The sequence below is a fragment of the Leptonychotes weddellii genome, chromosome 15 (assembly GCF_054177405.1).
Source record: "Leptonychotes weddellii isolate Sample4059 chromosome 15, ASM5417740v2, whole genome shotgun sequence".
NCBI classification, from domain to species: domain Eukaryota; kingdom Metazoa; phylum Chordata; class Mammalia; order Carnivora; family Phocidae; genus Leptonychotes; species Leptonychotes weddellii.
Genome location: NC_138383.1, coordinates 37,873,649 through 37,898,993, shown reverse-complemented (window position 1 = coordinate 37,898,993; position 25,345 = coordinate 37,873,649). Strand labels below are relative to the sequence as shown.

General features: G+C 40.4%; 1 protein-coding gene across 1 annotated transcript in view; it reads left to right on the top strand.

Annotated features, from left to right (window-relative positions):
• Positions 1–13,282: 13,282 nt before the first annotated feature.
• BLMH (bleomycin hydrolase) overlaps positions 13,283–25,345 on the top strand; it is a 47,204-nt gene continuing 35,141 nt past the window's right edge. Inside the window, exons 1-6 of the mRNA XM_006734531.3 lie at positions 13,283–13,501; positions 13,820–14,017; positions 17,581–17,690; positions 18,375–18,516; positions 19,120–19,208; positions 20,685–20,777. Coding sequence (XP_006734594.1) covers positions 13,489–13,501; positions 13,820–14,017; positions 17,581–17,690; positions 18,375–18,516; positions 19,120–19,208; positions 20,685–20,777 — 645 coding nt within the window. The 5' untranslated portion in view covers positions 13,283–13,488. The remainder of the gene's footprint in view (positions 13,502–13,819; positions 14,018–17,580; positions 17,691–18,374; positions 18,517–19,119; positions 19,209–20,684; positions 20,778–25,345) is intronic.

Here is a 25,345-nt window from a genome sequence, read left to right as displayed (position 1 = left end):
TGTCAAATAAATAAATAAAATCTTAAAAAAAAAATCATCTAACTAAGGCTTCTGTCATTGATCTTTTTTTGTCTTGTGTGGTTATCATGATTTTCTACCTATAGCAGACAAATTAAAATGGGCCAATGTGAAAACGTAACAGCTGCATATGTAAGTGCCTAAGACAAACTTCCTGATTATATCCCATTTGTCAAAGCCTAGAATAAAAGCACCCATAAACCTAAACCATCCACAAATGGAATATCCACAATGGTTGCTTTGTTACAAATTGAAAAATGACGTACAACACACAACAATTTATAAATCTGCAAGTTTATTGTTTAGGCTGAAATGTCTAAGGTACTTGTGTTTCAAAATGCTTTCACTTACATTATATCTCTTTTTTTTTAAGATTTATTTATTTATTTATTTGAGAGAGAGAGAGAGAGCACAAGCAGGAGGCAGAGGGAGAGGCAGAGGGAGAAGCAGGGAGCCCGATGTGGGGCTCCATCCCAGGACCCCGAGATCATGACCTGAGCCGAAGGCAGATGCTTAACTGACTGAGCCACCCAGGGGCCCCTTATATCTTTTGAGTTTACATTCTTAGTCTCTGGAATCAGACTACCTGGGTATATATCCTAACTCTACTACTTCACTAGCTATGTGATGATGTGCAAGTTACCTAACCTCTCAGCTCCTTTAATCCTCACCATGACCTTGAGTTAGGGGGTAGCTTCTATCACTATCCCCATTTTATAAATGAGGAAATACAGGAACAAAGGCTTATACATTATAAGACTGTAAGATAGTAAGCACTCACTAAATTTTGGCTATTATAACTGATACCATAATTTTCAGAACAGGAAATAGACACTCAGTTTAAATGATTGCTTATGCCTGTAAGTAGTAGTTGGGACCAAAACCAGATTTAATGTACTTCAAACCTTGGCCTCTTAACCCCATGCTGCCTTTCTTATTTAACATAAAAAATCAAGTTTTCTATTTCACAGCTTTTAAGAAATATATATATATATATTTTTTTAAGATTTTATTTATTTGACAGAGAGCACAAGCAGAGGGAGAGGGAGAAGCAGGCTCCCCGCTGAGCAGAGAGCCCGATGTGGGACTTGATCCCAGGACCCTGAGATCATGACCTGAGCCGAAGGCAGCCGCTTAACCGACTGAGCCACCCAGGCATCCCGAAATATATATATTTTTTAATCCTAAAAAGAGAGACCAATTTTTTTCACCCACTTTCAGGGTGAGAGGCATGTTGTCTTTTTTTAGCTTTTCATTTGCCCTGTGAATGTGTTCAGTTTTATTCATTTCTGATGAATTATTCTTCTTGGATTAAGGAAGAAAGAAAATTAAATGAAAAAAAAAGATGAAGTGCAAAAATGAAAATTGAATGAAAAAATATTATAAAGGATACACATTGGAAAGGGTGCTTTTGGGTCATCAACTCCTACATGTTAACTTTATTTCTGAGATTTTTAATGCTTTTCATTTGATGCTTTTTATGCATCTCAAGAAGGGCCTCTTAAAAGAGGCCAAAAATGCTATAATTGTTACACTTCAGTATTTCCTTCAGACAGTGAAGAATGCAGGTCACGAACAAAAGAAGAATTACAGAAAGCTCTGGTTTTTTATTCTTCACAGGTTTAAGGGAAACCAGTCTAACAACATTCTTAAATGGAAACAAGGATCTATGGTCTTCAGTGGTATTTATGTATTTATTATTTTTTTAACATCAATTTTGTTTGTTTCAAGTATTTATTTAAATTCTAGTTAGTTAACATACAGTGTAATATTGGTTTCAGGAGTAGAATTTAGTGATTCATCATGTACATATAACACCCAGTACCCATCACCACAAGTGCCCTCCTTAATCCCCATTAACATATCCCCACCCCACCTCTGCACACCTCCCTCCAGCAACCCTCAGTTTGTTCTCTATAGTTAAGAGTCTGTTTTACAGTTTGCCTCTCTCTCTCTTTCTCCCCCCTTTGTTCATCTGTTTTGCTTCTTTTTTTTTTTTTTTTTTAGGTAGGCTCCACACCCAACACGGGGCTTGAACTCATAACCCTGAGATCAAGAGTCAGATGCTTAACTGACTGAACCACCCAAGCGCCCCTGTTTTATTTTTTAAATTCCACATGAGTGAAATCATATGGGGGCACCTGGCTGACTCAGTGGAGTGTGAGACTCTTGATCTCAGGGTCATGAGTTTGAGCCCCACATTGGGTGTGGAGATCACTTAAAAAAAAAAAGAAATCATATAGTATTTGTCTTTCTCTGACTGACTTATTTTGCTTAACATAAAACACTCTAGCTCCATCCACATTATTGCAAATTATGTATATATATATATAATCTAGAATAATCTTTTTAAGAAGAAATATTTCATATATATAAAAATAAAGCTAATGTATAAACTTAAGTATATCGAATAAAGTGAACAGCCACCAGTTAAGAAATAAAATACTGCTTATACCTTTGAGGCAGACTGTGTCTCTTTCCAAAAGGTAAACTCTATCCTGAATATGGTGTTTAATTTTCCCTTGGGGTTTTTACATTTTTTTTTTAAAGATTTTATTTTAAGTAATCTCTACACCCAACAAACTCAAAACCCCAAGATCAAGAGTCCCATGCTAGGGGCGCCTGGGTGGCTCAGTCGTTAAGCGTCTGCCTTCGGCTCAGGTCATGATCCCAGGGTCCTGGGATCGAGCCCCGCATCGAGCCCCGCATCGAGCCCCGCATCGAGCCCCGCATCGAGCCCCGCATCGAGCCCCGCATCGGGCTCCCTGCTCCGCGAGAAGGCTGCTTCTCCCTCTCCCACTCTCTCTGCTGTGTTCCCTCTCTCGCTGTGTCTCTCTCTCTCTGTCAAATAGATAAATAAATCTTAAAAAAAAAAAAAAAAAGAGTCCCATGCTCTACCACCTGAGCCAGCCAGGTGCCCCTTCCTTTGTTTTGTTTTGTTTTTTTTAATGTTTTTACCATGTAGGCATCTCTAAACAATACATTATTTAAATGTGTTTGTTTTTGAATCTTTAGATTTACATGCCATTTGCTTTGCAATTTGCTTTTTGCACTCAACATTATGTTTCTGAAATTCATCCACGTTGATTTTCACTTCTGTGTCACAGTGTTCCATTTTATGAATGTGTCACAATTCGTGCAAATTCCTGTTGATGAACAATTGGAATTCTTCCAGGTGCTATGCAATCACCAACAATGTTCAGATAAATGGTCTTGACTATGACTTCTAGCGCACGTAGGCAAGAATTTCTCCAGGGCAGGGCTGTCCAATACGACTTACTGTGATGATGAAAATGTCCTGTATCTATACTGTCCAATATGATTGCTTGTGTAGTTACTGACCACTCGGAATGTGACTACTACAATTGAGAAAGTAGATTTTAAATTTAATTTAATTGTAATTAACTTAAAATTAAACAGCCACAAGTGGCTAGTGGCTACCATACTGGATGGAGTAGCATTACAATATACACCCGAGAATAAAGTTGCTGGGTTATAGAGTACGTGTGACTTCAACTTTATAAATATCAACAAATGTCTTCCAAAGTGGCAATATTAGTTCATACTTTCACAAACACTATGTAAGAATTATCAACAGTAATTTTTAATGTCTGCCTTTAAAGTTTTTACCTGTCTACATATTAAGTGGCATCTTATCACAATTTTATTTTCCGTTTCCATCATGACTGTTTATTTGCTAGTCATGCTTCTTTTTTTGTGAAATGCCTATTTTGTCTTTTTTTTTTAAAGAGAGGGAAAGAGAGAGGGTGGGGAGAGGAGCAGAGGGAGAGGGAGAGAGAGAATCTTAAGCAGGCTCCACACCCAGCACAGAGCCCCACATGGGGCTCCATTCGAGGCTTGACAGGAGGTTCCATGCAGGGCTTGGGGGGCGGGGAGGGGCTCGATTTCACAACCCTGAGATCATGACCTGAACCGAAATCAAGAGTCAGTCACTTTTTTTTTTTTAAGATTTTATTTACTTATTTGACAGAGAGAGACACAGCGAGAGAGGGAACACAAGCAGGGGGAGTTGGAGAGGGAGAAGCAGGCTTCCCGTGGAGCAGGGAGCCCAATGCGGGGCTCGATCCCAGGACCCTGGGACCATGACCTGAGCTGAAGGCAGATGCTTAACGACTGAGCCACCCAGGTGCCCCAAGAGTCAGTCACTTAACCAACTGAGACACCCAGGCACCCCTAGCCAAACCAATTTTAAAAAGGTAAATAACCCAATAGAGAAACGGGTAAAGGACATGAGCAGGCATTTCGCAGAAAAGAAACATGAACAGCCAATACATTTATGAAAGGGTGGACACCCTCATTCTTAATTTAGAAAATGAAAATAAAATTTCACATCAGGCTGGCAAATTCTTAGAGTTTGAGGATACTCAGTGCTCATGAGGGTGTAGGGAAATAGGCACCCTCGTGCATTGTTGTGGGAGCATAAATAGGGCAATGAGGCAACACCAAGCAAATGTGAAAATGCACACACTCCTTAGTCCCGGGTTTCTTTTTTTATGATTTTATTTATTTATTTGAGAGAGAGACAGAGAAAGAGAGCACAAGCTGGGGGAGCGGCAGGCAGAAGGAGAGGGAGAAGCTGCCTGCCCCCCCGCCACCCCGATCAGGGAGCCTGATGCGGGGCTCGATCCCAGGATCCGGGATCATGACCTGAGCCGAAGGCAGATGCTTAACCAACTGAGCCACCCAGGCGCCCCTAGTCCCAGGTTTCAAGTACCACTTCATACAGTGCAGACAACACAGACTAGCAGTTTCTTCCCCCTCACTCACAAATGACATTCAGCACCACCGAGACGGACACCGACTGGTCGCTCTGCAGCTTGCAGGTAAAGGTGACTCCGTTGTCATTTTCACTGATGGAAGAGACACAGACAGAGCTGGAGCTGATTTTGCTTCCAGATTTCAAGTCCACTGACCCCTCTTCTCGGTACGAGAGAAGTTCTTCCTCCCTGGTGTGGTTTTGAACGGCACATTTCAGAGATTCTTGGGAGCCAAGCCAAGTCCAGAATATAGTTCTCAGTTCTATCGTCCACAGTTCAAACAGAACCTGGGAGGGCAGGTTACCATTAAAGTAAAGTGAATGATCTAAATGGTATAAACAGGGAATAGTTTAAGCAAATCACATTACACCAGTGCAATGAAATACTCTGCAATATCTAAATAATTAAAATAGTCATATTCATCTATATGATTTTACAAGGGAAAATCTCCATAATGTAATATTAACTAAAAGAAGGAAAATGTTTAAATGATGGTTACCAGATTTTGCCGGACATTGGAGCCTGACGTGGGGCTCAATCTCACCACCCTGAGATCATGACCTGAGCCGAAATCAAGAATCAGTCACTTAACCGACTGAGCCACCCAGGCGCCCCTGTCTATTTTTCTATTAAGCTGGTTGTCTTTTTCCTATTTATAATTAGGAATTCTTTGTATATATTTTAGTATTATTTTTTAAAAGATTTTATTTATTCATTTGAGAGAGAGAGAGAGCACAAAGCGGGGGGAGAGAGAGAGGGAGAGGGAGAAGCAGGCTTCCCGCTGAGCAGGGAGCCCGATGCAGGGCTCGATCCCAGGACCCTGGGATCATGACCTGACCTGAAGGCAGACACTTAACTGACTGAGCCACCCAGGCGCCCCTTAATATTTTTTTTTAATTAAATGTGTTACAGATATCTTCAGTGTATCCTTAAAAACATAAACCAGAACAGGTCCCTTCACTCCTTTCCATTGCCCTTAAAATAAAATCTAAACCTCTTTCTGGTGTAGTTAGCACTGAAGTTGACGCCCCACAGCCATCCCACGCATCTTGCCTCAGGAGAAGCAGTGCGGTTTGGGGAATCGACTATTGCACTAGGGATAGGCCGGATGGATGGATGGATGCAAGGGTAATCCCCTTCCCTTAGCCAATGACCAGTTCAGGAAAGGGCACATGACCTCATTGCAGACAGTACAATTCAGGATGAAATTTGCCAGATGCTTCTGAGAAAGATGGTCTTAACTCTTAGAAGGAGGTAAGAAAATGCCAGACTTTTTCCCGCTAGACTTGAAAAAGGAAGCGTGAGGGGAACAAGGCCAAGAATGGTGCTAACACTGTAGATGGCAGATCCTGGTGCCGGAAGGAAGCTGGGTTCTTTCTGACCTTGTTGGTCACTGCTTGTTTTATACTGAGGCCCTTGCCCTTCTTTCCCCTTTCCTTGCTACTTTTTCCCAGAGATCCTCCTCACATGGCCAGATCTTTATTGCCATTCAGTTTCAGCCCGAATGGTCACTTTCTCAGAGGGACTATTTATGCTCCCACTATCTCTGACCAGTCACTATCACATCATGTTGTTTTATTTTCTTTATATCGCTATTGAAATTATCTGCATTTGTTTATTATGTCTCCCCCACTAGAATGTAAACACCAGGAGGGCAGGAATCTTGTGTGTCTGTCTTTCCTGTGTATTTCTACATCTAACACAGAGCCTGACACACAGTAAGTACTCACAGAATATTTTTTGCATTAATCAAAAAATAACGATTAATATTATATTGTATTTTCTCTACTAGATTGAAGCTCCTCGAGGTCAGGGACCAATGTGTTACTCATTTTTGTATTTCAAATGCCTAGTGCAGTTGCTGCCAAATAGTAGATAGTTCAATAAGCTGTTGAATAAATGAGAGAAAGGGAGGAAGGAAGGAAGGAAGGAAGGAAGGAAGGAAGGAAGGGAGAGAAACGAAATATTTGGGAGAAATATAATACTAACCTATTGTCTTTTTGGGCAATATCACTTGAAGAAAATTTTCTCCCATTCTGCTTGCTACCTATGGGGGAATTTTGTGGATATAGTAATATCCCCATGAATAAAAGATGCATGACCTTCAAAGTGCTTCAAATCTGACTATCAACAATCTTTTCAACCTTATTTCTTACCACCTATATGTCTTCTTGCCCCCTATCATTTGCTCTTGCCACACCAAATTCTAGTGCAGTTGAATTTTACATAAGGGATACATTCCTGAAAACTTTACGCAAAGTTCAAAATATCCATAACTCAAGACTATTTAGCAATAGTATTTAGCAAGACTATTTCGTGATAAATGTAAATTTATTGAAGGGAAGGTACTATTTTACTAGCTAAAATGACTCCCCCATCTGGCAACAGCAAAAGTAGTTTTTTTTTTCCTTCCTTTCTTTTCCTTCCTTCCTTCCTTCCTTTCTCTCTCTCTCTTTCCTTTTCTTTCTTTCTCTCTTTCTTTCTTTTTGCATAAGTACTTTCTGATTGACTGAGCCACCACCAGCTTTGAAAGTATACCATTTCTGACAAATGTTAAACATTGTGAAGGCTTCACATTGCTTCAAATTTTGTGCACACAGTAAGATGTTATTGATAGTTTATAATGAGCTATTTCAAATTTGTATAAATAAAATACTCACAAAACTTGACCGGACTTCCTTACTTTTCCTGAATCACACTCAAGCCCATTTGTGCCTCTTTGCCTTTGCATATCCTGTGTCCCCTGCCTGGAATGCTCTGAATGGCTAGCATCCAGAACAGCGAGTGAGTGACAGAAACGTCATATCCAGAGGAAGGAATAATATTGCTGATATAACAATGTTGTTCTAGAACATGGACAATGTTTCCAAAAAAAAAAAAAAAAAACCTCAGACATGATTTACAACTGATGTCAAATATGTCAAACACTTTGAATCTGAAGGAGGGGTAGCAGGATTGGATTAAGCCTACATGGAGTTTAGGAATGGCGGGGAAGGTAGAAGTCCTGAATTGTCAGTTACCTATACTCAGATGGGTACATCTGGAGGAAAAGTGTAGTGTCCCCAAGAGTCCCAAGATTCAGTATCTGAAAGCCTTATCCGAGTCAGCTCCTGCTGATTTTACTCATTTGGGGAGGCAGGAATTTGGGGGTTAAGGGTAGGGAGGGGTGTAGAAGGAGAGAAGTAGTCCTCCCAAACTGCACCTAGGTCACCCGAAATCAGGGGATGAAAAACTAAAATATAAATAAATGTAATAAATGTAAATGAGTGAAGCAAGCTTGATATAAAGAAAATCATATGGGCTCCCTTCACTTTTTTTTTTTAAAGATTTTATTTATTTATTTGACAGAGAGAGAGAGAGAGACAGCGAGAGAGGGAACACAAGCAGGGGGAGTGGGAAAGGGAGAAGCAGGCTTCCCGCTGAGCAGGGAGCCCAATGTGGGGCTTGATCCCAGGACCCTGGGATCACGACCTGAGCCGAAGGCAGACGCTTAATGACTGAGCCACCCAGGCGCCCCCCTTTCACTTTTTTTTTCCACTTTTGATAGAGAAATGACTATCGTGGGGAAACAATATTTTCAAAAGAAGCCAGTGGCCCAGATTTGTATACAAAACCTCCCAATTCTAAATATTGGCTCAAAAATTTCAAAACACCATGCAGGCCAAGCAATACATCTAAGAGCTGAATTTGGCCCAGCAGAGCACCAATATGTGACTTCAGAAGCTTACTGTCAGGTTTGGTGAACTATCAGAAGGCTTCCTGATCAAAGCAAATCTCAGTGTGAACTAGGGCAACATTTATTTATGATTATTTTATTTTTAAAATTTCAGTTCAATTAATTAGCATATAATGTATTATTGGTTTCACAGGTACAGGTCTGTGATTCATCAGTCTTAATAACACCCAGTGCTCATTACATCACATGCCCTCCTTAATGTCCATCACCAGTTACCCCATCCCTCCACCCCCCTCCCCTCTAGCAACCCTCAGTTTGTTTCCTATGATTAAGAGTCTCTTATGGTTTGTCTCCCTCTCTGGTTTTGTCTTGTTTTATTTTTTCCTTTCTTCCCCTATGATCCTCTGTTTTGTTTCTTAAATTCCACATATCAGTGAGATCATATGGTAATTGTCTTTCTCTGAATGACTTATCTCGCTTAGCATAATACCCTCTAGTTCCATCCATGTCGTTGCAAATGGCAAGATTTCATTTTTTGATGGCTGCATAATATTCTATTGTGTGTGTATGTGTGTGTGACACTTTCTTGATCCATTCTTCTGTCGATGGACATCTGGGCTTTTTCCATAGTTTGGCTATTGTGGACATTGCTCCTATAAACATCTGGGAGCAGGTGCCCCTTAAGATCACTACATTTGTATCTTTGGGGTAAATACCCAGTAGTGCAGTTGCTGGGTCATACGGTAGCTCTTTTTTCAACTTTTTGAGGAACCTCCACACTGTTTTCCAGAGTGGCTGTCCCAGCTTGCATTCCCACCAACAATGTAGGAGGGTTCAACTAGGGCAACATTTAAAAGTAGAATACTTGAGTTACATCCTAATCCAGAATTCCATCCAACACAAAAATCTGGTCTTTTCCATCAAAGTAGAAGCAGGTGACCAACACATGTCGAAGGCTGGTGGACAGCACAGAATGGGGAGCCAGGATGCAGATTTCCTTGAGACTAGTCCTGTTTGCCTTAACTGGGGGGAGCCCATGGAAGCAACAGGCGGTCAGCACATCTGCAATGGCAGGTGGCACCACTTCACAGGATTTATAAAGACTTCCTTTGCTAATATTGGGGACTTCATACTAGAATTGCTTCTGGTTGCTTTGTTCTATGAGGGTCACTGGGCCCAACAACATCTCTTCTGGATGGAGTTAGAGGGCTAGGTCCTAAGAATTCTATTCTTGGGGAGATGTCTTTCTGGATGGGTCATTTGGGGTGAGCCCCCTGGGAAACCAGTTTTCTTCCACACTTTGTCTCTGTGCTCACACGGGGGCTGCACACATGGGTGTGAGTTGCTGGGTGGAAAGCTGGTACTAAGGGTGCCACCCTGACAACGAAGGCCAAGTAGGAGAGCTGGTAAAGCGATGATAGGAATCTCTGGACATGGGGTGGGGAAATGTATTCACTGGCATGAAAAGGGTGGCACTAGCTGCAAAACTGGCCCCTCCGCCTTCCCCAGTGATTCCATCCCTCCTCTTTTCCTGGGCTCTTATTCTAGCCACTATACCCTCTGGCATCTGGCATCTCTACTGGTTCCTGCCTTTCGTCCTCAAAGTAAACATAACTTTTCCTTTCTCCGAAAAGAGCTTCCTTGATAGTTCTTCCCTCTCAGCTTCCTGCAATGTGGCTCCTGCCCACTGCACTCTTCCACTAAAGCTGCTCTCTCTCAGCTCACCTCTGATCCAGTTGGCAAACTTTCCTGAAGCTTTCAGTCTGCTTCACCATCTTCTCCTTGCCTTCCTGGATTCCAAGACATAACACTCCATGTCTTCTCCTACCTCTCTGTCTGCTCTTTCTGTCCTTTCCCGCAGTCTCCTCTGTCTTCACCCGTTTCTTAAATGTTGCTGTTTCTACAGTTAATGGTATCTCCATATGGCTTCCTTGTAATAAACAGTAAAAGATGCACCATACTCTGAGCACAGCCCTGGGCCAGGGGGTGTGGCTTGTCAAGCAGAGCTTGGACTAGGCTTCAGGTCCTATTCACCCCAATCAGCCTGGCACCCTTGTGCCTCGAACACCCTATAAAGCTGCATGCTGCCACCCAGGGTATTACCCTCAGTCCTCATTCCTTTTTTGCTTTACTCTCCTTCCCTCTGCAACCTCATTGACTCTCATGGTTCCAAGACGGGCGTGTCTTACTTAATCTCTGGACATCTTTTCATTTATCTCCTGTACTTTTGTTCTTGGAGGTCCTGTGGGTGCCCCAAACTTGCCAAGGCCCGAACTGAACTCATTATCTGCTTGCTTACATACTCCCAAACATCTATTTTTCTGTATTCCCTCTCTGGGGTAATGACACCACCACGCAGCTTCTCATTCAACTGAAAACTTTCCAGATTATCTGTGTCTTTTCCCTTTCCTCATTTTTTTTTTAAAAGATTTTATTTATTTGACAGAGAGAGATACAGCGAGAGAGGGAACACAAGCAGGGGGAGAGGGAGAGGGAGAAGCAGGCTTCCCGCGGAGCAGGGAACCCGATGCAGGGCTCGATCCCAGGACCCTGGGATCATGACCTGAGCCGAAGGCAGACGCTTAACGACTGAGCCACCCAGGCGCCCCTTTCCCTTTCCTCAGTTTAAGGATCATCTCCCAAAGGCACTACCGGAACAGCCTCCTAACTAGTTTCTCTATCTCCAGAATCTCTTCCCTCTAAGTCACCCTCCTCATTGGGTTTCTTTTTTTACACAGAGTTGAGCATACTGCTTCTTTGTTTAAAAACCGATTCTTCTAATTAATCATAGGATAAACTACAGATGCTGGGGCATGGCGTATAAAACCCTTCATATCCCGACCAAACCTATCTTTCCAGTTCTGTACCTTGCTCCTGATCTCAACACCTTCCTTGCTCTTAACCACATCAGACTATGATGCACAGTTTCTTCAACATGGTTTTGCCATGTGCTTTAATGCTCTGTACCTTTGCTGGCAACCTCTGTGCCCTTACTCTGTTTTTGTTTGTTTGTTTGTTCATTTTTGCCTTACAAAATCCCATCTACTCTAAGATTATGCTCACTTGTCATCTCTTTTTTCGGGCACTTCTGGCCCTAATTAGTGCTTCTCTCCTCCCTGGATCTACAGTACGACTGGTATGCTACTATAGATTGTCTAAAAGTTATTTTGCATCCTCCCCACTGCATTGTGAGTTTCTTAAGGGCAAGCTTAAGCTTTGTTGGTCTCTCTATCATCAGCAGCTTGCTCTGTACCTGGTACATGGAAGATATTGGATACAATTTTATAAGTTGAATTGGGCAGGATGGTGAGACATCATTTTGTGAAGGACCAATGATTTTTTTCAGCATAATATCAGCCTGTTCCTTTTCTTCAGACATCAGAAGAATCTCAAAATAGAGGGCACCTGGGTGGCTCAGTCGGTTAAGCATCTGCCTTCGACTCAGGTCATGATCCTGGAGTCCCAGGATGGAGTCCTGCATCCGGCTCCCTGCTCAGCCGGAAGTCTGCTTCTCCGTCTGCCCCTCATCCTGCTCATGCTCTCTCTCACTCTCAAATAAATAAATAAAATCTTAAAAAAAAAAAATCTCAAAATAGGACAGTAGATGAGCCCTGTTGGAGATAGTTATGTCATATCCCCAAACTTTGGCTAGATCTCTGTAGAGACATAAAGATTGTGCTTTCTCAAATAACTAGTTTCTGAGTGTGGAATTTTCCAGATAATAGGGTACCTTAGAACCAGTGATGATTTTCAATCTAGGACCTAGGTTCCGGGTTCCACAATAGACTCTCATTGTTCTGAGTTGCAGAAAGGGTTTTCAATAAGGCAGATATATTTGTATTTGCTTTATCATCTGTGGGCCCCATCCCAACATCTCATTAAAGGTTGAGATTTCAGAGCACGAAAAACAATATAAAAAAAGGGCTTCGAAATGTCAAAACCTTCTAAAACAACTGACTCAACCTAAAAGCCCGTGGACAGGATAGGGGTGCTCATTTGCAGGCAATACAGTGTTGATGCGTCGGACTGACCTCCGTCATTCCCCTTAGTTAAGCCCACAGTACATGCTGGGCTAAGCAGGAAACGCTCGCTGACTCCGTGAAGCCCAGAATGGGTAGTTTCCTTGAAATGAGCAGATGTGTATTCGTAGAACCGTGGTAGTAGCTTCTGAGTGGGTGCGAAAGAGCTTGGTTCCAATTCTCCCTCAAATACAGGAACTTGGTTCTGACTGGAATCCAAGCAACAAGTTGCCATCGAAAATGCAGTGAATGGTCAGCAAAGGATGCCCATAGGAAGAGCCTTTGGGAAGTGTGTGTGTGTGTGTGTGTGTGTGTCGATCAACCCATCCTAAGCGTGTGTGTGTGAGAGAGAGACAATCAACCCTTCCTAAGCGTGTGTGTGTGTGTGTGTGGATCAACCCATCCTAAGCGTGTGTGTGAGAGAGACAATCAACCCTTCCTAAGCGTGTGTGTGTGTGTGTGTTTGTGTCGATCAACCCATCCTAAGCCTACGCTTAATAATGCAGCCCGTCAGCTCCGCCCACTGCCTCGAACGTCCTTTAGGCTCCTGGAAAGACTTGCTGGGTCCAGTCCCCAAGGCCAGAGTCTTCGGGCTCTGGGCCCGGCGCGGAACCGCTCGGCCACCCCGGCAGCTCGGAAGCGGCAGCCCAGCGGGCCAGGCGGCCGGCGTCGCGTGGGCCCAGTGCGGGCGGCGCGGAGGTGGGGAGGGGGCGCGGGCGGGCGGCGGCGCGTGGTGAGCCCGCCCGGTCGGCCCTCCCCCGGGCGGGGCCAGCCCACACGGCGCTGACTCAGCAACGCGAGGGGGAGTTTTGTCCCTCCGCGGACCCCGTTTCCCCGGGCCTCAGCCCTCCGCCGCCACCGAGCCGGTTCCCCCTTTCCGGCGCTCGGGCTGCGAGCGGCAGGTCCGGCATCTGAGGCGGCGAGCTGCAGTGTAACCCCGGTGCTCCCCACTGAGAACCCCGAAACTACTGTTCCCCAGCCGGGCGGTGTGGCCACCATGAACAACGCGGGTGAGGCGCCGCTCTTCCCCGCCGAGGCCCTACCGGGGTCCTCTCTGGGGGGTGCTCGGCTGGGCCCCGGAGGCCCGGCGGCGGGGGGAACCGGGCCTGGGACCGGGGGCGATGGCGGGAATGGAGCTTTCTGGGCGGGCTGGAGCGGTCTTGGAGGGAGACGGCCCTTGCGGGAGGTCGCCGGTAAAGCGCTTCGCCGCCGCAAGGGTCACCTCCGGCTGCTCGGTCTTCCGAAGTTAGAGCCAAGCAGTGGGAGTCTCGGATCAGCCCTCTTCAGCCTCCTTTTGGTGTTATAGATACCATTTGGTCTTCCAACAGGACTGAATTCGGAGAAGGTAGCTGCTCTGATTCAGAAACTGAATTCCGACCCTCAGTTCGTACTTGCCCAGAATGTCGGGACCACCCACGACCTGCTGGACATCTGCTTGAAGAGGGCCACGGTACAGGGTGCTCAGCATGTGTTCCAGCACGCTGTGACTCAGGAAGGCAAGCCAGTCACCAACCAGAAGAGCTCAGGTGAGGTCTTACAACTCCTTGCACACTTCTCTTGACCTTCCTGACAGTGCCCCATTTTGATGTCTTAAGAGTGGTCTTGAGTAGAAGTTTGTGTGAAGGAACTTGAAGTAAATTTCCAGAGAACAGGCACAGGGAAAGGCAGGTCCAAGGACATTACCTTGTGACTTGTTTTGGTCCTCTGTGCCTTGATAGTGTATCTGCTTTGAGCACTTAAGTGTCAAGTCCATGGTCATCTGTTTGAATGTAATTCACTATATTCTGTCCTGAAGTTAGGTGACGGTAGCCTGGTGTCTTGGAGATATGTGTTCTTGGTATAAAATGAACCATGCAAAAATGCTCATGCTCTAGAAACTCCCCAAGATGTTCTTGCCCTGAAGGCCATACACGCTGTGGAAAAGACACAATTTAATTGTATCAAAATATCATCAAATGTTATTTTTAAGTAGGCTTTTTGGTTGCAGTTTGAGCAGATATGCTAATGGGCTCACTTCCTGCTAATAGACCAGTTTGTAATATAGAAAAATACTCAGTTCTCATGCCTTACTGGTCAAGAGCTCTTGTTTTGGTGTCTAGCACCACTATCAGAAAAACAGCTACAGTGAAAGATTCCTGGATAACCAATCTTTCACTGTAGCTGTTTTTCTGACACTGGTGCAAACTGGTTATTCTTATATCAAAATTGTACTAAAAGAACTTTTTAAAGTGTATCCATTTAAAAACTACTCCCAGTCTATTTTTTTAAAAATATTTTATTTATTTGAGAGAGAGAACACAAGCGGGGGGAGTGGGAGAGGGGGACGCAGACTCCCCACTCAGCAGGGCGTGCAATGTGGGGCTCAATCCCAGAACCCTTGGATCATGACCTGAGCTGAAGTCAGACACTTAACCGACTGAGCCACCCAGGTGCCCTACTCCCAGTCTATTTTGACAGAAAGCAATCAGTCCTTGCTGAGAGCCAGTCCGAATTCAAAGTGTACATTTCATATGGATATATTTTATTGTATGTAAATTATACCTCAATAAAATTGATTTTTAAATGTTAAGGAAAAAAAAGCTATGACTTTGCCATAATTACTGTTTTGCCATAGCAGGAAGTGCTTGGGATAGTGTGGACTGTCAGGCTACAAATGATCCAGTTAGTAATGTCACAGTGGTCCTACACAGTCAGATTGCAGTGACCTCTTAGGGAAAAGCCTGGAAATGTGCCTCTGGAATAGATCAGGTCTTATATATTCTGTAGTATCACTTTTATTTACAACAGATACAAATAGCACATGAGCTATGGAGTTTATTTTGGTGTAGTTTTCACATTAACAGTTCATCCAGATTTTCTTTACCGGGAAATAATTTATATGAGAGAGGTGGCATCCAGACAAACCCAAGGTAAAGATGAGCTCAGTCATTAGTGACTTTCAAAAACCACTATAGTTACTTATTTTTAATTGTTTTTTCTTGTTACAAAATTGTTATTTTTTTTTTTAAAGATTTATTTATTTCTGGGGGCTCACAGGCAGGGGGAGGGGAGAAGGAGAGGGAGAGAGAATCCTCAAGCAGACTCCCCTTTGAGTGTGGAGCCTACCGTGGGCTCGATCCCAGGACCCTGAGATCATGACCTGAGTCAAAATCAAGAGGCAGCCACCTAACTGACTGAGCCACCAGGTGCCCCACAAAATTACTGTTCTTCAATGTAGAATATTTGCAAAATACCAACAGTATATATTTTTTCTGTCAGGTCTTTATTCTGTGTGTGTGTGTGTGTTTAATATAGGTGGATACCTTACGTATTGTTAGGTAACCTATCTGCCTTTTTCACTTACCCATATAGCATGAACATAAGTTCATAGCAGTAAGGAAGTTATGCCGAAATAAAAGTCAAGGTGTTTCCCTCTGAATTTTCCTTTAGGAAAGAGAGAGTTACCCTTTGTTTGAGGCCTACAAAGATCCTCATAATGAGCACTCTTGGTTAATTCATTTTGAAGTAAAATACAATTTGGCAAGCACTTTACTCTGAAATGACCTCAATCTGTGCTAGTTTGGGATGTTTATAGAGATCATTTGATTGAATCAGTTTTTTAAAAAGGTGAAAAATTTGAACATAGTATATTCCTAGGACAGGACCTCACATGGAAATGTTGGGTATCATTATAAATAGGCTAAAGATCACTTAAATCAGTACAGGCAATGGTGACATTGTAGAGTTTGTGATTATCTGCTTACTCAACAAGTGAAGAATATGATTGTAAAATTGATACTGGGATACAGTTTTCAGGGACAGCATCAGCATCATGCATGAATTCGAAACATTGCTGTGACTCAAACATACTAGATGGAAGAAAGATGATGTGTTCTGATTGTAAGAGTGGGTCTAATGATGGCAAAAGCACTGATACCAAGATGCAAGTGAAGAGTGAATCAGTGTGAAAATGACATATGTGAAAGTGGAAAAAACAATGCTGTATCAATTTATTAATGTTAACATGATTTTAAATATCTATGTATTTAAATTACTAAATGTTGTAGGTGGACGTTTACTATTTAATCTATATTTTTCAATGCCTGTATGATCCAGTTAGCTAAAAAACTTTTTCTTTTTTTTTCTAACGATTTTATTTTATTTTTGAGAGAGAGAGAGTGCACCTGTGTGCGGGAGAGGGGGGCCATGGGGGGGCAGAGGGAGAGGGAGAGAGAGAACCCCAAGCAGGCTCCACACCCAGTGCAGAGCCCAATGTGGGGCTGTCTCACAGTGGGATCATGGCCTGAGCCAAAATCAAGAGTCGGATGCCTAACCAACTAAGCCACCCAGGCGCCCCTAAAGATTTAATTTTTTAAGTGATCTCTACACCCAATGTGGGGCTGGAACTTACAACCTTGAGATCAAGAATCTCATTCTCTACTGATTGAGCCAGCCAGGCATCCCAACAACTTTTTCTTTTGAATTCTCTATGGGAGAATGGGGAGTGACTTATATTAGGGTCATCTTATGTTGAAGCATACACTATATCTTCCAGATTAAAGGGTAGGGTCTTTTTAAAGCTTTTGTCATATATTGCCAAATTGCTCTCAGATCTTTTGTACCTGTTTAGACCTCTATCCAGACTGTATAATAATGCTATTTCCCAAATCCATCCCAATACTGGGCATAATCAGTTAAAAAATAATGTATCCCCATCTAACAGGTGTCTTATGATGAACTTCAAAAAATGTTTCTTTGCCATTTGTAATTTTTTTGGCCATTAAATTATCTATTCATGATCTCTGCTCATGTCTTTCTAGCAATATTTCTTTTTCTAATGTGATTTTCTTAGGTGATTTGTATTGGATTCTTTAAATGATATGTAAAAAGTTTTTTTCATATGTTAAGGATATTAAGCCTTTGCATATATATTTCAAATACTAAGTCCTACCTTTCTTGTTTTGTTGTTATTTTAATCTTTCTGTTCTTTCTGATTTAGTTTTAAATTGTTCAAGATCTTGTCATGCATTCAGTTTTGGGAAACAGGGATAGGTCAATGTAATCTATGTGAACACTCAGTCTAATTTCTTGGTTTGCTTTCTTGTTTCAGGGCGATGCTGGATCTTTTCTTGTCTGAATGTTATGAGACTTCCATTCATGAAAAAATTAAATATTGAAGAATTTGAGTTTAGTCAATCTTATCTCTTTTTTTGGGACAAGGTAGGGGACTGATCTTGCAAGATTATCGTTTCAGTATCAACCTTGGTAGGGACGATCTCTTCACTTCTTGCTTTTCCAGTTGTAGTTTGCCTTCCATTATAGGCGGGACACCACTTATTCTGATTTCCAAAGTATCAAAGGTTGACTCTTCAAAGGCAGAACTGCTTTTGGTTGGTAGGTGGCTACTTTTTGCAATGGAATAAGTCTACTTACTGACTCACCTACTGCATCTTTGTTTCTTATTTAAAATTTTTTATTTTGTTTTTAATAATTATTCCTTTTACCATCTTTATTTAGGTTACTTGGTCTTTCTAGGACCTAATTTCCCATCTCTGGGTAGTACTTGTTTGAAAAACAGTAAATAATTTTATTTCATTTTTTAATTTTTAAAATGTACATCATATAAGTGTTCATTAAATGTTTACTGATTAAGACTCTAAATATCAGATTTTGTTTCAAAATCAGTGCATTGTTTTGGATAAACTACTGGAATGTATCTACAGAAATATAAGAAACTTTAAATATTCTTATGAAGCCAGATACTGATATTTAATTAGCAACTTTAGTTTAAAAATACCTACTATGGTGGGTCTGTGGTAGGCCCAAGACTCCTGTTGTGTTGCTAATGCCAATAAAAGTATTAGCTCTCTGTCCCTTTAATTTTATTTAACTTCTCTTATCTAGGTTGAACGTTGTTATTTCTTCTTAAATGCTTTTGTGGACACAGCCCAGAAAAAGGAGCCTGAGGATGGTAGGCTGGTGCAGTATTTGCTTATGAATCCTGCAAATGATGGTGGACAATGGGATATGCTTGTCAATATTGTTGGTAAGAGCCTTTCTGTAATGGAACTGAAACTCAGCATGCTCAAGCAAGGCTTTGTAGTTGGGCATGGGCCATTTCTTTGGTGGTTATGTACCGAGTGAGTAGAATTAGTCTCCCAGAAGGGTATACAGTTAGCTCTAAGAACCTTTATCTCACACTCTCACCTTTTAAGTACCTTTCTTAAATGAGAGGTAAGGAGATAGCTACTGTGAAGAGTTGGTTGGAGAAGAAGCGGTTGTATTAAATAGAACTAACTTTCTGTGAAAAAGCTTATCTCTTTTCCATTAATGTAATCAAGACACATATTGAAACTGCAACTGTTTAAAAATATCCTCGTCCAAAAAAGTATCTTTTGGGAAAACTTCATCATGCTGAGCACTTTACAAAGTATTATAGATAAAAAGAACGGAATTCACTCTTAGATATATTGATAAATATACAGATTAAATGACCTGTTTATTAATATGAAGCATAAGGTTGTTAAGTTTTCTGACTTAGACCAGCAAAATATGGCCTGTTCTTTAAAGCAATAGCTATTTTTGCCACAGTTTCTAGTGCTGGAGTATGCTTTTACCTTATTGAACACCAAAATGTGTTTTCTTTTAGAAAAATATGGTGTCGTCCCTAAGAAGTGCTTCCCTGAATCTTATACGACAGAGGCAACCAGAAGGATGAATGATATTCTGAATCACAAGGTGCAACATATGGAGCAGGGTGGGATTGAATTTAGTATACTTACCTTAAAACTCTTAACTAATTTTCCAGGGGGATTCCTGGGCATTTCAGTGTACACAGTTTATGTACAAGGTAGCTACTCTGTCTATCAAAGGCACTGTAGCTATGTATTAACTTTAAAAATAATTGAGATTAGAGGTTTTTTTTCTTTTTAAAAACGTTCTACTTTTATTTCTATTGATTTAAATGTTTTCTTATGGGTACTGAGGAAAGAGAGTCCCATGCTTAAAATGGGCCGTAAGCCCATTGGATTCTAGTGGAAGTTGGCTGGGAGAGCTTTATGTTCTAGTAAAACCAGAGAGAACTATTTGTGAGACTTCCTTAAAGAGTATGCAGAGTTCTGAGGCATCCCCAGACCACATCAGTGTAGTTTATCCACCCACTAAAGATTTGTTGTGGTCACTGAACTGCTTTTTATTGCTTCAGTTATCTTAGTGAATCATTCTCTTTCTCTACATAACCCATTTTCCCAAGGCAGGATATATATATATGTGTGTATATATATATATATATTTTTTTTAAATTAATTAATTTATTTTTTTGAGTAAACTCTACACCCAGTGTGGAGCTTGAACTCACAAACCCAAGATCTAGAGTTGCATCCTCTACTGACTAAGCCAGCCAGGCACCCCCAAGGAGGGTTATAAATCTTATAGGGATGCTGCTCTACCAGCCAGACATCTTTTTTGAGTACTGGGAGTTGCCAGAATCTGCTCTCTTGATCTACAAGGCTGAAATTGGATTTGTCACCCCTGGGAGAAAGATTACATTTTAAAATCAACTATAGATGTGTTTCCCCAATATTAGAAGTAGGTTATTTTTCACCCAGGAAACTCAGAATTCTTATCCACAAGTTAAAAGATCCTTAATAGTATATCTTTGGATTTCATTTTAGAGGAGAGCAAGATCCTTTTTAGAGCACTTGGTTAGATTTAAGACTTTCCTTTATCTTAGGTACTTTCAAAATTGAAAACAACAAAAATGAAAACTATAGGGTTGGCATAGCCATTGTTATAAATATTTGGTAAAGAAGGAGAAGTGAACAACCAGTAAAATTCTAAATAAAAATCTACTTGAGTGACTTAGTGGCGTAGTCATCTTAAGTTTCCTGCTTTTCCTAGGGATGACAGGCGTTACGGAATCAGACGTTTTCCCCATAGCCAGGCACATACTATCCCAGAGGGTATCATCAGTTGCAGAACAGGAACAGTTCCATCTAGAATTCTTTGGGAGTAAGCCATGTTTTTTCCCTTTGTGGAAAATTTTTAGCTATGTGTGTAAGTGGACTGGTTGGGGAAAAACATACATGTTTTTATGAACTTTGCCCTGGATCTTGGCTTAGTTATACTTCAAAAGAACTAGGAGTGGTCTACCAGGCTCGTTTACAGTTGAAGTTGGGTTAACTATTTGGAGTACTGAATAAGTTTCTGTCGTAGTTGAGAGAATTCTGTATACGACTACGGAACCTGGTACACAGTGGAGCGACCAAAGGAGAAATCTCAGCCACACAAGATGTCATGATGGAGGAGGTAATAACAATTATTTGGATTTTTTGTGATTGTTCTAAAGAGCTCTCAAAATATTTCCATCTGTTAAACTGATTAGGAAGCGTAGTCATTGCAGTAAATGTAGAATTGAATTGAAAATTACTTACTTTACAGCTGAAAAAACTGAGGTGTAAACTTTGTATTTTAGTATGGGACTTGCATTTAACATCTTCTGATTCTCAATATAATGTTCTGTATAATTCATTCTTTTATTCATTTCATGAATATTGAATACCTGCTAGGACTTTGGCACTAGGGATACAAAAAAGAGAAAGACATAGTCTCTACAAAGTATTCGATCTCTTGGAAAAAGAAACACATGAATAGTTATGGTAAATCCTATGTCACAGGTTTGTAAAAAAGGATTTTTTAGTCCTCTAGGATTCCCTCCAGAGGAGGGAGTAACTAATTCAATGAGCTGAAGGTTTTGTAGGGAAGATATTTGAACCAGCTCTTAAAAAGCAATAGGAATTTATCAGATGGATAATTGGGAAGACCATTCCAGACAAAGGGAATTGCATGTACAGTGGCATGAACAAAGGTAGAATCCTTAGAGAATAGTGTAGCTGAAACATAACATCTTGTGTGTGATTGGTAGCAAATAAAGCTAGAAAGGCAGAGCTTGGGTAGTGGCCAGGACTCTTGGCTTTATTTTGTAGGAATAAAGATGGGAAGCTATTGATGGTTATGTCACTTAAAATTATGTAAAAGCATTTTGGAAAACATAAAAAGCATTAAACAAATGTTAGGTGGTAATAGCTATTATCAAGGTAGTTAATCTTTATTACTTAAGACTATACATAATATAGATGAATATGTATAAAACTATGAATTACTTTGAGAAAAGAAAAAGCATTTCCCTTTTTCATCCAGTGGGCCCATTACTAGGAACCAGTCAACTAACAGTTTCCTTTCAAAACTGTTTGTATGGAATTAAAATGACCTAACTTTTTCACTGCTATGGACAAACCTAATGCTTCACTCGTGTTTTCCTTTGAATTTCAGAGAGCCAATAAAGTGTAGTTGAGAGCATGGTCCCTGGAGTCAGACTGTCTGAGTTCTAGTCTTCTCATTATTTAACAGGTGTGTGACCTGGGACAGGTTCCTTAAGCTCTCAGGTCTGTTCAATTATAATGTGTCTAGCCCAGTGCTTAACACAGTAGCTGTTTTGTTTCTTTTTTTTTTTTTTTTAAGATTTATTTATTTATTTGAGAGAGAATCTTTCCCGACATGGGGCTCAATCTCACAACCCTGACATGGCCTGAGCTAAAACCAAGAGTAGGACACTTTACTGACTGAGCCACCCAGGCGACCCTATTTCTTGAATATTCATTGAGTGGATTGAATGCAGGGGTTTCATTTTCCTAATGCATTTAAATTATCTCATATCTGCCTCTTTCTTCTAAGGATTCCTATTTAGGAAAGGTATCTGAGTGTAGTAGAAAAAAATAGTCTTTGGAGTTAGACATGGATTTCAGTTTTGGCTTTATCACTTACAGCTCTTTGATTTGGGGTAATATGCTTAACCGGTCTGAGATTCAGTTTGGGATTTAAAATATATTCCTCATTGGATTTTTGTGGAGATCAAATAAGGAATTAAATAGAAGAATGCAAGGTATGGTGTAAGTTGGCTGGGAGAGCTTTTGTCACCCATAGCACATAGCAGTTGTCCAGTAAGTGTTAGTTCTCTTCCTTCCAGCTTGGAATAATCTCTCTTGTTGAGGCCGTATTTCCTGCATAATTTGCCTTCATTTATGATTATAGTAAAATGGTAGGGTGTAGTAAGAATGAAAGTTCTGTAAAGAGTTATGGAAAAGAGCCTAGATAATATTTCTTGCAAATCATAAGCATCCTGTTGGCTTTTGTTGTTTGTTTTAATGATCTTTCAAATGGATCAAATGGATCTAAGATCCATGTCCTGACCCTGGGATTAGCTGATAGGAATTAGGGCAGATATATTTCATATATTTTTCCTTCCCTGCTCCTACCTCAGAAAAATAGTAAAACACCACCTTACTGAGTCCTGAGTATGGATGTTTTATAAGATTATTTACCTAATGATTCTGCCTAAACTGTTGACTACAGAATTCTGTGTGGTAGGTCTTTAGATTTTTACAGTCCCCTAAACCCCTCTTTATTGATCCTGACTCTTTGGTAATGAAGAGTCTAGCTATAGTTTTAAAGCCACAAATTAGTACCTATGATTTGCCTAGACTTGTAGGCACATCAAAATAATGACTAAATCAACAGCCATGAAGCTCAGATAGCTTTGAATGAAATGTGTTTGTACTAAAGGCATTATTTAGAGAAGTGTAGGTTGCTTGTTGCGATGACAGACCAGACAGATCCATTTTGGAAACATGTAGTCACCTCTATTGCAGTGTTTTCTCGGTGCGTCTACTCTTTTTTAGCCTCCAGATCTCTTTGGGATTATTAATGTATTCTCTCAAAACTGTTAAAAACAAAACATAAAACAAAGACTAGAAACAATATTTACCAAGGTCGTGAGAAGAGATAGGAAGCCATTGTGATTTGCTTAAGAAATTCTATAGCAGTGGCTCTCAGGAATATAGGCCTAGGCTTGCTCCAGATGTGCAAGATCAGTTTCCGTGAGACCAGAGCCTAATTATCTGTATTTTTATTTTTTATTTTAAAGACATCTTTGAATAAAAAACATTTTCTAAATATCAAAAATATAAGAAGTATACAGTGAAAAGTCTTCTTCCCGTCCTGTTCTCCATCCTTCTAGTTCTCATGTATCCCCCAGTTTTATTAGTTTGTTATTATATTAGTTGTTAGTTATCCCTCCAGAAACCTTTTCTTTTACAATCCAATATGAATTTATATTATTTTTCTCCTCCTTTTTCTAAAGAGATGTTAGTATATTACTCATATTGTTCTGCATAGTGGTTTTTTTTTTTAACTTAATATGTCTTGGTAACCTTTCTATATTGATACATAAAGAGTTTCTGCATTTTAAAAAATATTTGCGTAGAATTCTGTGTATGAATATACCATAACTGATTTATTTGGTCCTTAGTAATGGACATTATGATTATTTTCAAGCTTCTATTAAAAATATAGTAAAAAATCTTGTACATACATCATTTTGCATATATGCTTATATACTTGTAGGTACGTTTCTAGAAGTAGAATTTTTTTTTTTTTTAAGTAGGCTCCATGGAGCCCAGTGCAGGGCTTGAACTCACAACCCTGAGATCAAGACCTGAGCTGAGATCAAGAGTTGGACACTTAACCAACTGAGCCACCTAGGTGCCCCAAAGTAGAATTTTTTTTAAAGTAAGCTTTACTACACCCAGTGTGGGCTTGAACTCATGACCCCGAGATCAAGAGTTGCATATTTTACCGACTGAGCCAACCAGGTGCCCCAAAGAAGTAGAATTTGTGAGTCAGAGAAAGTACTCATTTATAATTTCAATATGTAATGCCAAATTATCTTCTTTGGGGATTATACCAGTTTATACTCTGATCAGCAACAATATCTGATAGAATCTTCCCTCCCACCCCACCCCCCCGCCCTGTTATTTTTATCAAGGCAATATATTTATCAAACAACTGGATACTTACTAATCTGATAGGTAAACAGTTGAAAGATAAACAATCTGATAGATAAAGTATCTCATTGTAGTTTTAATTTATATTTTCTTACTTTGAGTGGGGCTGAGCATCATTTCTGTGAACTGTCTATTCATATCTTTAACTTGTTTTTCTTTTCTTTTATAATTTCTAGGTACTCCTTACCCCTTAGCCCTTTTTGATATAAATTGCATTTTTTTCTTAGTCTGTTGTTTATCTATGTATGATACGCTTTTTTTTTTTTTGCTATGCAGAATTTTTTACTTATATATAGTCAAGTTTGAAATCTTTTATAGTTTTTTAATTAGAAAGGCTTTTCTCTAATTATGAAAGAATTCTTCCATTTTTCTTCTAATACTTGTTGCATTTTGATTTTTATATTTGAATCTCTAATCCATTTAAAATTTTTCCTGACATAGAGTATGAGGTTTGGATCTAACTTTTTTCCCCCAAAGGCTACCCCGTTTACCCACATTTTTTCCTCTCCATCCTCTCTCTACCCCTTAATTTGATGTCATTTTTATCGTTCTAAATCCTCTGGGCTTTCAATTTTGTTCTGTTAGTTTATTCATTTGCCAATAACTCTATTTTAGTTGCTGGAGCTACTTATAATGTTGTAGTATTTGTGAGGCTAGTTCTATCTCATTCTTCTCTTACTGTTTTCCTGGCTAATTTTGTTTTAGCATCTGTCCAATTAAGGCATCTGTACTTTTAAAAGCTTCTCAGATGATTCTGGTTAAGATCCACTGCTGTGTCTTAGTTTAATATACAGCGTAACTCGAGCCCTCTAGCTTTAATACACATTTGCAATCTCAAATTCTCCATTTAACATGGCAGTAGGATTTTTACAATCATAATTCAACAGTACCCTTTAAAGTACAAATTGTTAAAATTATGCAGCACTGACACTAACTCTTAGCATTCGCTTCTCAATTGTTCAAAATATTTCAGAA